Source organism: Sciurus carolinensis, chromosome 9 (genome assembly GCF_902686445.1).
Source record: "Sciurus carolinensis chromosome 9, mSciCar1.2, whole genome shotgun sequence".
In the NCBI taxonomy this organism is placed as follows: domain Eukaryota; kingdom Metazoa; phylum Chordata; class Mammalia; order Rodentia; family Sciuridae; genus Sciurus; species Sciurus carolinensis.
The window spans coordinates 79,260,096-79,272,990 of record NC_062221.1 but is presented as its reverse complement, the minus strand read 5'-3'; the positions used below and the strand labels follow the sequence as shown (position 1 = coordinate 79,272,990).

Below are 12,895 nucleotides of genomic sequence, written 5' to 3'. Positions count from 1 at the left end.
CCCCCTCCGGCGGCAGGCGCCTTTTAAAGCTAGCTTCTCGGACCAGACCACCCAGTGAGAGCCTTACTACAGAGCCAGCCACAAGTCCCCAAGCCAACAGAGAGCTTCGATCTGCAATAAGCCTCTGGAATCACGGCATGACAGACAGAGACTTCTACATGCGGCCCTGCCCCCTCCGGCCACAGGCTCTTTCCACAGGGCGATCCAAGATGGCAGACTAGAGGGTGACTGCATCTCCAGTCGCTCCAGAACCCAGGATTCAAGAAGGGGAAGCATTGAGAGACTCGAACTAAAATAGAGCCACGGGTGAATCTCCCCCACCGGGTAAAGCTGGGCCTGGGCAGCAGGCCGGATAGAGGTAGCTTATTGGAGCAGGGCAGGACAGCTAGAGTCTTCCCCAGGCAGGCCGGCACACTCCGGCGGTGGGCCCCTCCCACACAGCCAGCTTCTCCAGCATCTTGGAGCAGGCCCCCCAGTGAGAGACATTCTGATCAGAACCAGCTCCAAGTCCCGGAGCCAGCGCAGAGTGCTCTGGCCCACAAGTGGCTTCAGGGACCAGGACAGGGCAGCCAGGGACTTCCCCAAGCAGCCCGGCCCCCTCCAACTGAAGGCTGGGAGGTGATACACTGGAAATCTACAGGGACACTATGAGCCAATAGAGGAAATCTGCCATATCTCAGGGTCCCACTGACAACTGACCAATATGAGAAAACAAGGGAAGAAAATGTCTCAAACAAACCTAGATACTACATCAATAAAACCCAATGACAGCACAGCAGAAGAAATGTCAGAAAGGGAGTTCAGAATGTACATAATTAAAACAATCAGGGAAGCAAATGAGGAGATGAAAGAGCAAATGCAGGCATTGGAGGAGGAGATGAAAGAGCAAATGCAGGCATTAAATGATCGCACCAATCAACAGTTAAAAGACCAAATATGGGAAGCAAGAGATCATTTCAATAAAGAGTTAGAGATACTGAAAAAAAACCAAACAGAAATCCTTGAAATGAAGGAAACAATAAACCAAGTTAAAAACTCCATAGACAGCATAACCAATAGGATAGAACACCTGGAAGACAGAACCTCAGACATTGAAGACAAAATATTTAATCTTGAAAACAAAGTTGACCAAACAGAGAAGATAGTAAGAAATCATGAACAGAATCTACAAGAACTATGGGATATCATGAAAGGGCCAAAATCAAGAATTATTAGGATTGAGGAAGGCACAGAGAAACAAACCAAAGGAATGAACAATCTATTCAATGAAATAATATCAGAAAATTTCCCAAATCTGAAGAACGAAATGGAAAACGAAGTACAAGAGGCTTATAGGACTCCAAATATACAAAATTACAACAGACCGACACCAAGGCACATTATTATGAAAATACCTAACATACAAAATAAAGACAGAATTTTAAAGGCCGCGAGAGAAAAGAATCAAATTACATTCAGGGAGAAACCAATAAGAATATCAGCAGATTTTTCAATCCAGACCCTAAAAGCTAGAAGGGCCTGGAACAACATTTACCAAGCCCTGAAAGAAAACGGATGCCAACCAAGAATCTTATACCCAGCAAAACTTACTTCCAGATTTGACTATGAAATAAGATCCTTCCATGATAAACAAAAGCTAAAGGAATTTACAAAAAGAAAGCCGGCATTACAGAACATTCTCAGCAAAATATTCCATGAGGAAGAGATGAAAAACAACGATCCAAATCAGCAACGGGAGGAACTAGCCTAAAGGAATAGCCAAATAAAGGAAAAACCAAATCATGTCAAAAAACAAAAATGAGTCAAATGACTGGGAATACAAATCATATTACAATAATAACCCTGAATGTTAATGGCCTGAACTCATCAATCAGAAGACATAGACTGGCAGATTGGATTAAAAAGAAAAATCCAACAATATGCTGCCTGCAAGAGACTCATCTCATAGAAAGAGATACCCACAGACTAAAGGTGAAAGGATGGGAAAAAACATAACATGCACATGGACACAGCAAAAAAGCTGGAGTATCCATCCTCATTTCAGATAATGTGGACTTCAAGCCAAAACTAGTCAGAAGGGATAAAGAAGGACATTATATGCTGCTTAAGGGAAGCATAAATCAGCAAGACATAACAATCATAAAAATCTATGTCCCGAACATTGGCTCATCCATGTACGTCAAACAAATCCTCCTCAATTCCAGAAATCAAATAGACCACAACACAATAATACTAGGCAATTTTAACACACCTCTCTCACCACTGGATAGATCTTCCAAACAAAAATTGAATAAAGAAACCATAGATCTCAATAACACAATCAACAATTTAGACTTAACAGACATATATAGAATATACCATTCAACAAAGAACGAATACACTTTCTTCTCAGTAGTACATGGACCCTTCTCTAAAACAGATCATATTTTATGCCTCAAAGCTACTGTTAGCAAATACAAAAAGATAGAGACACTACCTTGTACTCTATCAGATCATAATGGATTGAAATTAGAAATAAATGACAGAATAAATAACAGAAACTTCTCCAATACCTGGAGATTAAATAATACACTATTATATGATGAATGGATAACAGAAGACATCAGAAGGGAAATAAAAAAATTCTTAGAAGTAAACGAGAACAAAGACAAATCATATCAAAATCTCTGGGACACTATGAAAGCAGTACTTAGAGGAAAATTGATTTCATGGGGCTCATTCAACAAAAGAAGTAGAAATCAACAAATAAACGACTTAACACTACAGCTCAAAGCCCTAGAAAAAGAAGAACAGACCAACACCAAAAGTAGTAGAAGACAGGAAATAGTTAAAATCAGAGCCGAAATCAACGAAATTGAAACAAAAGAAACAACCGGAAAAATTAACAAAATAAATGGTTCTTAGAAAAAATAAACAAAATTGATAAACCCTTAGCCACACTAACAAAGAGAAAGAGGGAGAAAATTCAAATTACTAAAATTTGGAATGAACAAGGAAATAACACAACAGACACGACTGAAATACAAAACATAATTACAAGCTATTTTGAAAATCTATACTCCAACAAAACAGAAAACCTCAAAGACATCAACAAGTTTCGAGAGACATATGAATTACCTAAACTGAACGGAGAGGGCAAACACAACTTAAATAAATCAATTTCAAGCAATGAAATAGAAGAGGTCATCAAAAGCCTACCAACAAAGAAAAGTCCGGGACCAGATGGGTTCTGAGCTGAGTTCTACAAAACCTTTAAAGAAGACCTCATTCCAATACTCCTCAAAGTATTCCAAGAAATAGAAGAGGAGGGAACTCTCCCAAGCTCATTCTATGAAGCTAATATCACCCTAATACCTAAACCAGACAGAGACACATCGAGGAAAGAAAATTTCAGACCAATATCCTTAATGAACATCGACGCAAAAATTCTCAACAAAATTTTAGCAAATCACATACAAAAATATATTAAAAAGATAGTGCACCACGATCAAGTGAGTTTTATCCCAGGGATACAAGGTTGGTTCAACATCCGGAAATCAATAAATGTCATTCACCATATCAACAGACTTAAAGTTAAGAATCACATGATTATTTCAATAGATGCAGAAAAAGCATTCAATAAAATACAGCATCCCTTCATGCTCAAAACACTAGAAAAAATTGGGGTAGTGGGAACATTCCTTAACATTATAAAGGCCATCTACGCTAAGCCCATGGCCAATATCATTCTAAATGGTGAAAAACTGAAAGCATTCCCCCTAAAAACTGGAACAAGGCAGGGATGCCCTCTTTCACCACTTCTATTCAACATCGTCCTTGAGACTCTAGCCAGAGCAATTGGACAAACCAAAGAAATTAAAGGGATATGAATTGGAAAAGAAGAACTCAAACTATCCCTGTTCACTGATGACATGATTATATATTTAGAGGAACCAGGAAATTCCACCAGAAAACTTTTAAACTCATAAGTGAATTCAGTAAAGTAGCAGGTTACAAGATCAATGCTCATAAATCCAATGCATTTTCATACATAAGTGATGAATCTTCAGAAAGAGAAATTAGGAAAACTACCCCATTCACAATAGCATCGAAAAAAATAAAATACTTGGGAATCAATCTCACAAAAGAGGTGAAAGACCTCTACAATGAGAACTACAGAACACTAAAGAAAGAAATTAAAGAAAACCTTAGAGGATGGAAAGATCTCCCATGTTCTTGGATAGGCAGCATTAATATTGTCAAAATGGCCATACTACCTAAAGTGTTATACAGATTCAATGCAATTCCAATTAAAATCCCAATGATGTACCTTACAGAAATAGAGCAAGCAATTATGAAATTCATCTGGAAGAATAAAAAACCCAGAATAGCTAAAGCAATCCTCAGTAGAAAGAGCGAAGCAGGGGGTATCATAATACCAGATCTTCAACTCTACTACAAAGCAATAGTAACAAAAACAGCATGGTATTGGTACCAAAATAGACAGGTAGATCAATGGTACAGAATAGAGGACATGGACACAAACCCAAATAAATACAATCTTCTCATACTAGACAAAGGGGCCAAAAATATGCAATGGAGAAAAGACAGCCTCTTCAACAAATGGTGCTGGGAAAACTGGAAAACCATATGCAACAGAATGAAATCAAACCCCTATCTCTCACCCTGCACAAAATCAACTCAAAATGGATCAAGGACCATGGAATCAGACCAGAGACTCTGCATCTTATAGAAGAAAAAGTAGGTCCAAACCTTCAACTTGTTGGCTCAGGATCAGACTTCCTTAACAGGACTCCCATAGCACAAGAAATAAAAGCAAGAATCAACAACTGGGATAGATTCAAACTAAAAAGCTTTCTCTCAGCAAAGGAAACTCTCAGTAATGTGAAGAGAGAGCCTACAGAGTGGGAGAATATCTTTGCCACTCATACTTCAGATAGAGCACTAATTTCCAGAATCTATAAAGAACTCAAAAAACTCTACACGAAGAATACAAATATTCCAATCAACAAATGGGCTAAGGAAATGAACAGACACTTCACAGAAGAAGATGTATAAGCAATCAACAGATATATGAAAAATTGTTCAACATCTCTTGTAATAAGAGAAATACAAATCAAAACTACCCTAAGATTCCATCTCACCCCAATTAGAATGGTGATTATCAAGAACACAAGCAACAATAGGTGTTGGCAAGGATGTGGGGAAAAAGGTACACTCATACATTGCTGGTGGGGTTGCAAATTAGTGCAGCCACTCTGGAAAGCAGTATGGAGATTCCTCAGAAAGCTTGGAATGGAGCCACCATTTGACCCAGCTATCCCACTCCTTGGCCTATACCCAAAGGACTTAAAGTCAGCATACTACAGAGATACAGCCACATCAATGTTCACAGCTGCTCAATTCACCATAGCCAGATTGTGGAACCAACCTAGATGCCCTTCAGTTGATGAATGGATAAAGAAACTGTGGCATATATATATAATGGAATATTACTCCGCCATGAAGAATGATAAAATTATGGCATTTGCAGGCAAATGGATGAAACTGGAGAATATCATGCTAAGTGAGATAAGCCAATCTCAAAAAACTAAAGGACAAATGATCTCGCTGATAAGCGTATGCGGACATATAATGGGGGGTGGGAGGGGTTAGCATTCGGGTTAGGGTTAGGTTTAGGGTTAGGGACAAGGAGGGTGGTAAGAATGGAGGAAAGAAGGACTGTATAGAGGGAAAAGAGGGGTGGGAGGGGTAGGGGGAAGGGAAAAAGAATAAAAAATAATGATTCAAACATCATTGCCCTATGTAAATTTAAGATTACACAAATGGTATGCCTTGACTCCATGTACAAATAGAGAAACAACATGTAACCCATTTGTTTACAATTAAAAAAAAGAGAAAAAAAATGTTCAACATCTTTAGTAATAAGAACAATGCAAATCAAAACCACCCTAAGATTCCATCTCACCCCAATTAGAATGGCAATTATCAAGAATACAAGCAACAATAGGTGTTGGTGAGGATGTGCGGAGAAAGGTACACTCATACACTACTGGTGGGGCTGCAAATTAGTGCAGGCACTCTGGAAAGCAGTATGGAGATTCCTCAGAAAACTTGGAATGGAGCCACCATTCGAGCCAGCTATCCCACTCCTCAGCCTATATCAAAGGACTTAAAATCAGCATACTACAGAGATACAGCCACAAAAATGTTCACAGCTGCTCAATTCACAATAGCCAGATTGTGGAGCCAACCTAGATGCCCCTCAATTGATGAATGGATAAAGAAACTGTGGTATATATATATACCATGGAATATTACTCAGCCATAAAGAATAATAAAATTATGGCATTTGTAGGCAAATGGATGAAATGGGAGAATATCATGCTAAGTAAGATAAGCCAATCTCAAAACACCAAAGGATGAATGATCTCACTAATAAGTGGATGATATAGGGAGTGAGAAGGGGCAAGAATGGAGGAAGGAGGGACTCTACAGAGGGATAAGAGGGGTGGGAGGGGTGGGGGGGAGAAAAAAAATAACAGAATGAATCAAAAACTATTACCCTATGTAAATGTATGATTACACAAATGGTATGTCTCTACTTAATGTACAAACAGAGAAACAAGATGCATCCCATTTGTTTACAATAAAAATGAATTTTAAAAAGAGAATATAATGAACAAAATGGTATACAAAATTAATTACATTTTCATGAAAGAAACTGAAGGCATATATATATGTATACATATATATATATATATACACACACACACACACATATTGTTTGAACATACATATACTGTATCTAGAAGGATACACTGGTATCTGGTAATGATAGTTGGAAACAAGGAAGCAAACAGGTCAGCTGGAAGTTAGAGATAAGAACTAGATTTTTCATTTTATACCCTTCTGCATCTTTGAATTTCATACCACAAGACAAATCAGCAATTCAAAAACTGTTTGCTCAAATATAATTAAAAACAAATAACTACATTAAACTATATTAAATACATCCATTAAATGGTTTATCTTTGTAAAGTAAGTGATTAGCTAAAATTCTTCTAAGCCTGCAATACTTTCCAAGCACCAGAAGTACATTTCTGAAGATTCCTGACTTAACAGAGAACGAATGTTAACAATTTATTAAGTCTGAGAGTATCACAATTTTAGGTAAATTTAGGAAAACAGCTCCCAAGCAACTGAAACACCTGAATTAAGAGTGATAAATCCGAGGTGTAGGCTGGGAATGCTCCAGCCTCTTCACCAAATGCCAACTGGTCTGGAGATGTTAAGTCAGTATACTGCTCAAGGGCCCAGAAATTGATGGTCCATGCTGGAAGATTGCACCCCAAGAATCTCCTTTAGGTTCCACTCATGTGGCGTAGGAGCCTGTTCTTCACCCACTATGTCACCTGCCAACCTGATTCCTGGTCTCTGATTCTATCTCCAAACTCAATCTCTCCAGCCCCTACCCTTTCAAATTCCCAGTCTGGCACTTCTCTCCCAGCCAGTCCTGAGGGCTGGGCATCAGGACCTGTGAGCCAGTCTCAAAGCTGTATGGTGGACCAGGCGCTTAAAGAAGGAACAGAATTGGCACCTAAAGAACCTACTAAAGGAACTGAGTGAGGATAAATTAGGAGAATTACAGTTGTAATGAGAGAGGATGTTGAAGAAACAATGAAGAAATAAATGGAAGTTTGAAAGAGACCAGGAAAACAACTTGAGAAATATGTGTACACAGATAAGTAATGCTGAGAAACTATTTCTTGAGAAACTCAGTGAAAAGGGATATTGGAAAGAGTACAAAAATGTAGGGAGGGAGGATCCAAGTTGGTGGATTTGAGGGAGGCTGCATTCCGTGTTCCTCCATAACTCGGGTTTCAAGCAAAGGAAAGGATCTCTGTTTCTCGGTGAGGCAGTCTTTGCTGCTTATTGCTCTCCTGCTGTTTACTCCATTTGCCTACTATGATCACCTGCAGTCTGCCATATCGACTACTTTTTGAGTGCAGATTGCTCACTGAATGCAGCCTATCATCTGCCATTTGCCTGCCCGTCACCAGCCTTTCACCTACCCATCGCCCACCGCCGGAGGTCCACCTGCCGATCATCTGCCGGTAGCCAGCAGACGGTCCGAGGACCACCAGTGGATTGCCAGCTGCCTGCTGGTACCTGGAAGCCCACTGTCACAGTACCTGCAGGTTTGGTTACACATGGCTGCTGCCATTTTGACACAATAGCCAGGACCTGTAGGACCCCTGGCTGGACTGATTGAGCCCTGTCTCCAGGATCCCTCAGCCTGACTGACCACTCTCTGCCTCCAGGACCCCCAGTCCAACCGACTGTGCCCCACCTCCAGAACCCCTCAACCAGACCGACCACACCCTGCCTCCAGGATCCCCTGGCCGACCCCGCCCACATTCCAAGCTCCCCATTTGCCAACACATTTGGAAGCCAGAGCAGCCATCTTGGATTATCCTGGAAGTGGTAGCTCTCATCTTTAGGTGGGGTAAATCCCATCCTGAGACGCATGCTGGAGACTGGAAGTTCATTGTCAGGTACCTCTCATGTATCAGGCTACTGAAGAGTGGGAGATTTGAATACTATGTGACTGTTATAGTGTAGATTTTTTTTTCTCCTTTTTGAAAATTTTTATTTCTTTACTTTTCTTGCTCTATTTTCCTTTTGCTTACCTGTTTCCTCAGAGTCTCTTTCTCCCTTTTCTCCTGCCAACAACCAACTTCTTTTGATTACACTTGCACCCTTTCTACAATCTAGGACTTATATATACTCTTCTTACCCCATTAACAGTTACATCCTACACCCCTCCCCATCCTCTTTGTCCTCCATTAGAAACTACAGACCTTACTGTAAATCTATTTGTTATACTGTAGATAATAATTGAACTTATTCTGTTTATTATGACAATATTGTTAATAATGTCTTTATAGGGGTTGTTTGGTTTAGGGCTGCATATTGTCTGAGCACTAGTAATATTGATCTCCCTCTTAAAGAAAAGGTTTTGGAAACCTATAGGGTCACTATAAGCCTATAGGGGGGAAACTGCAGTACCCCAGAACTGTACTGCTAGAGGGGAAGATACATGAACAACATGAAAAAACAAGGGAAGAAAATGATCCAAACAAACCTAGATTCTATATTAATGGAATCCAGTGACAGTATGGGAGAAGAAATGTCAGAAAAGGATTCAGAATATACATAATTAAAATGATTCATGAAGCAAAGGCAAGACAAGAAAGCAAATGCAGGCAATGATCACTCCAAAAAGCAGTTGAAAGAGCAACTGCAGGAAGCAAAAGATCATTTCAACAAAGGGACAGAGATTCTCAAAATAAAACAAACAAATTCTTGAAACGAAGGAAACAATAAACCAAATAAAAAACTCAATGGAAAGCATCACCAGCAGACTAGATCACTTGGAAGACAGAACCTCAGACAATGAAGACAAAGTTGACCAAACAGAGAAGATGGTAAGAAAGCATGAACAAAACCTCCAAGAACTACGGGACATCATGAAAAGACCAAATTTAAGAATTACTGGAATTGAGGAAGGCACAGAGATATAAACCAAAGGAATGAACAACCTATTCAATGAAATAATATCAGAAAATTTCCCAAACCTGAAGAATTAAATGGAAAATCATATACAGAACTCCAAATGCACAAAATTACAACAGAACCATACTAAGGCACATTATAATGAAAATGCCTAACACACAAAATAAAGATAGGATTTTGAAGGCTGTGAGAGAAAAGCATCAGATTACATATAAAGGATATCAGCTGATTTCTCAGCCCAGACCCTAAATAGGAAAAAGGCATCCCTTTCTCAAGGTGCCTTTACAGCCACACAGTGGAAAATGTCATAAATAAAAACAAAATTTACACAAACTGGGAAAAAAAAAAAAAAAGGCTCCAGACCAGCTGCGGCCCTGGGGAGAGGGGGTGGGGGCGCAGAAGGAGGGGCACCTGGGGCTTCCAGGGGCGGGTCTGAGTCAGGGGGCCCGGATTGGGAGCCAGTGCTGGGGCCCGGGAGACTGCGGAGCAAAGCGCAGTGGGTGGCAGGAGCGCCACATCCCAGCAGGCCATGAACTCGGAAGGCCAGCCCCGAATACCCTTCAGCATCGCAGACATTCTAGGCCCTCGCATGGTCCCCCGAGCACCCTCTGGGCCACAGCTTCCAGAATCCTGCCCGGATCCAACGTCACCACTACAAGGGCCTGGAACAACATATTTCAAGCTCTGAAAGAATGTAAGGATTGCACGACATGCTAAACTCATTAACTCCTTGCAAAATGACATCAATAAAGTTAAAGAGAATACAGAGAAAATGTCAGAGCAGTATAAAATCACTCTGGAAGATACTAGAAAGAGAATAATCAGAGAAACTTGGTGTGAATGGACCAAAAGAAGGAATGTGTCACACAGAATGCTGTAAGGTTCATTGATAGGAGCAGTTATAGAGAGATCTGGGAGAATGACTGGCTAAAAAGAGAAATTCCAATTCACAAGAAGGAAGTTGAAGAATTAGAAAATAATATTCAAGAACTGGAAGAAGAAAATTTGGTGCTTATTGATCAACTATTCAACTGCAGACTTGTGGATCTCAAAATACCCAGACAACTGTATCTTACTCAAGCAGCTGGGTAGGAATTGCCACCTGAAGAAATGCCTTTGGAACTTGCAGAACCATCCTCAGAAAAGGCAAAATTGCAACCCACAGAAAGTACAGACATGTTGAGCTCATCATCTGGGAACAGTCTTTTCCATCTCAGTCATGAAGATAGTATCAGAGATGCCCAGCATCTGAAGATAAATTAAGAGGACAGCTTATGCACAGAGTTTGGGGAATCTCATGTGAAATATTTACTATATGAAGATGAGCAGGATTTCAAGGATTATGGGTCCACTGGCTGTGAAGCTCATGAGTGTGGAGAGCAAGAAAATGCCTACTCATTTTTAAGGAAAGGAGAGTCCACAGAAAATTCTATAAAGATGTCAGTTGCCCAGAAAACTGCATCACTTACAAGATGATGAAGTCTTTTCTCTGAGACTGAAAATTGCAAAGTAAAAACGTTTCCTTATAAATGCTTTGGGAACTGAAGTATACCATTTTATTTAGTTACACTTTGGTTCATTTTTAAACTTATTTCTAAAGATCATAATTGTACTTAAATCAAAGTTTCAAGTATTCATTTTTTATTTGCATAGTATGAATGACAAAAATGAAAGTACCCTTTGTATTTCTACAATGAAGTACTGAGAACCTTGACAGTGAATTCAAGATGGTCTCTGAGTTTCCTTCCAAATTAAAGATTCACTGATTAACCTATGACTCCAATAGGAAATAGTTCAATTAGAATGTTTCTAATAAAAATTTACAGGTTTACATAAAAAAGAATGATAAATCTTATTTTTTAAATAAAATTTCCTTAAACATTTTGTCATATTTGTTTAACAGATTTATGAAAATAAGTTTAAATAGATTTTATAAAAGGTGAAATGCTTAGCAAATTCTAATTCTAAGGCATTATGAAGACTGATTAGTATTTATAAACAAAGAAAAAAATTCTTGCTTATTTTATAAATTATTTTCACAATAAAACACCTGCCACTTAAAAACTGAAGCCATAATGAGTTACCAATCACACAAAAAACTTGAAAAATTTTCCCACTTATCCATCCAGAACTCCAAACTGAACTAACGTGGGTATAAGAAGCAGAGAAAGGCAAGAGAATGAGATACAGTTAATAGTGCTATTTAATCTATAGTTGCCAAACAGCAATTATTAATATCAGCACGAGATATAATTTTATTTACATCAGATTTCTCTTACTAATTATAATTTGTTAAAGCTCATATTTGCATCAAAATGACTATTTGAGCAAGTACCAACTAAGGATAGAGGAAGATTAAAACCATATTACTGCAGATAGTCTAAAACTGAGTTTTTAAAAGAAAGTTATTTGAATATGACTGAACTTTATTTGAAGGTTGCAATAAACTAAGATGAAAAATTCACATACATTTCTGCCTGAAGAGAAGAAACAAATAATGTCATGCACTCACCTCTCTCAGGTACCGAACCAGGCGACAGAGAGAGCTCACCAGAGACAAAGTGAAGCCCGTGAGACCCTGACCACTCTGCAATCCCTTGACCTCACGTCCTGTCCACCGCTCATATTCTTCCATTTCATGTTCCACTTCATGTATCATGTGTTTGAGGACATCCAGGCTAGAATTATTACTGTTTGTTAAGTCTGCAGAGGTCGTGCTAGCAGATAACATATTTTTCTTCAGCTTGGAAGGAGCATGCAAATCTGGTTTTCTTTTCACTGAGAATGAGAGAAGTAATCTTATTTCAAGACCAGGAAAATCTCAATCATAAAACTACAAGAAAAATCTTTTCACTGTTCACAATTTATAAAAAGTTTTTATAGAAGTTATTACCATTTTTAATTGTGAATAGCTATATAGTTTAAACAAGGTTTACACTATAATGAATATACTGGAACCATCCATCCAGAGTTTTGTGGATTAGGAAGGATTTCTTAAGTAAGCTCCAATAAACTCTTACTTAATTAGATCCCAATGAATGTGCTTAAGTGGAAAAACATTTACTCAAATTAGCTACATCAGGTTATCTTCTTAAAAAGTCATTTTAGCAATTAAAAAGAGACCAAACCTTTATTTAGCAGTTGTTTTTGCTTCCTTGAGTTCAGTACCTGTCCTACAACATAGTTTGAATCTATAGTCTCAGTAGATTCTTCAGGTTGAAGCCTGGTTTGGATTCTCTTGACAGCATCAGTAGTATTCAGAGCAGCTAAAAGGAAGAACATTGAAAAAAAAGTGTCTCAAGAAAACAAATTTCTC

The 12,895-nt window shown here is 38.8% G+C and overlaps 1 protein-coding gene and 1 pseudogene across 7 annotated transcripts in view; one reads left to right on the top strand and one right to left on the bottom strand.

Annotated features, from left to right (window-relative positions):
- Positions 1–12,895, bottom strand: part of Spice1 (spindle and centriole associated protein 1) — a 69,109-nt gene that overhangs the window by 20,413 nt on the left and 35,801 nt on the right. For all 7 annotated transcript variants that reach the window (XR_007110258.1, XM_047564775.1, XM_047564778.1 and 4 more), the window contains exons 9-10: positions 12,708–12,845; positions 12,092–12,357 (exon numbers count right to left, since the gene is read on the bottom strand). Coding sequence is in view for 6 of the 7 variants with exons in the window: in XM_047564775.1 (XP_047420731.1) it covers positions 12,092–12,357; positions 12,708–12,845 (404 nt within the window). In the remaining variant the exon portion in view is untranslated. The remainder of the gene's footprint in view (positions 1–12,091; positions 12,358–12,707; positions 12,846–12,895) is intronic.
- On the top strand, positions 806–11,072 carry LOC124993152 (coiled-coil domain-containing protein 83-like; annotated as a pseudogene).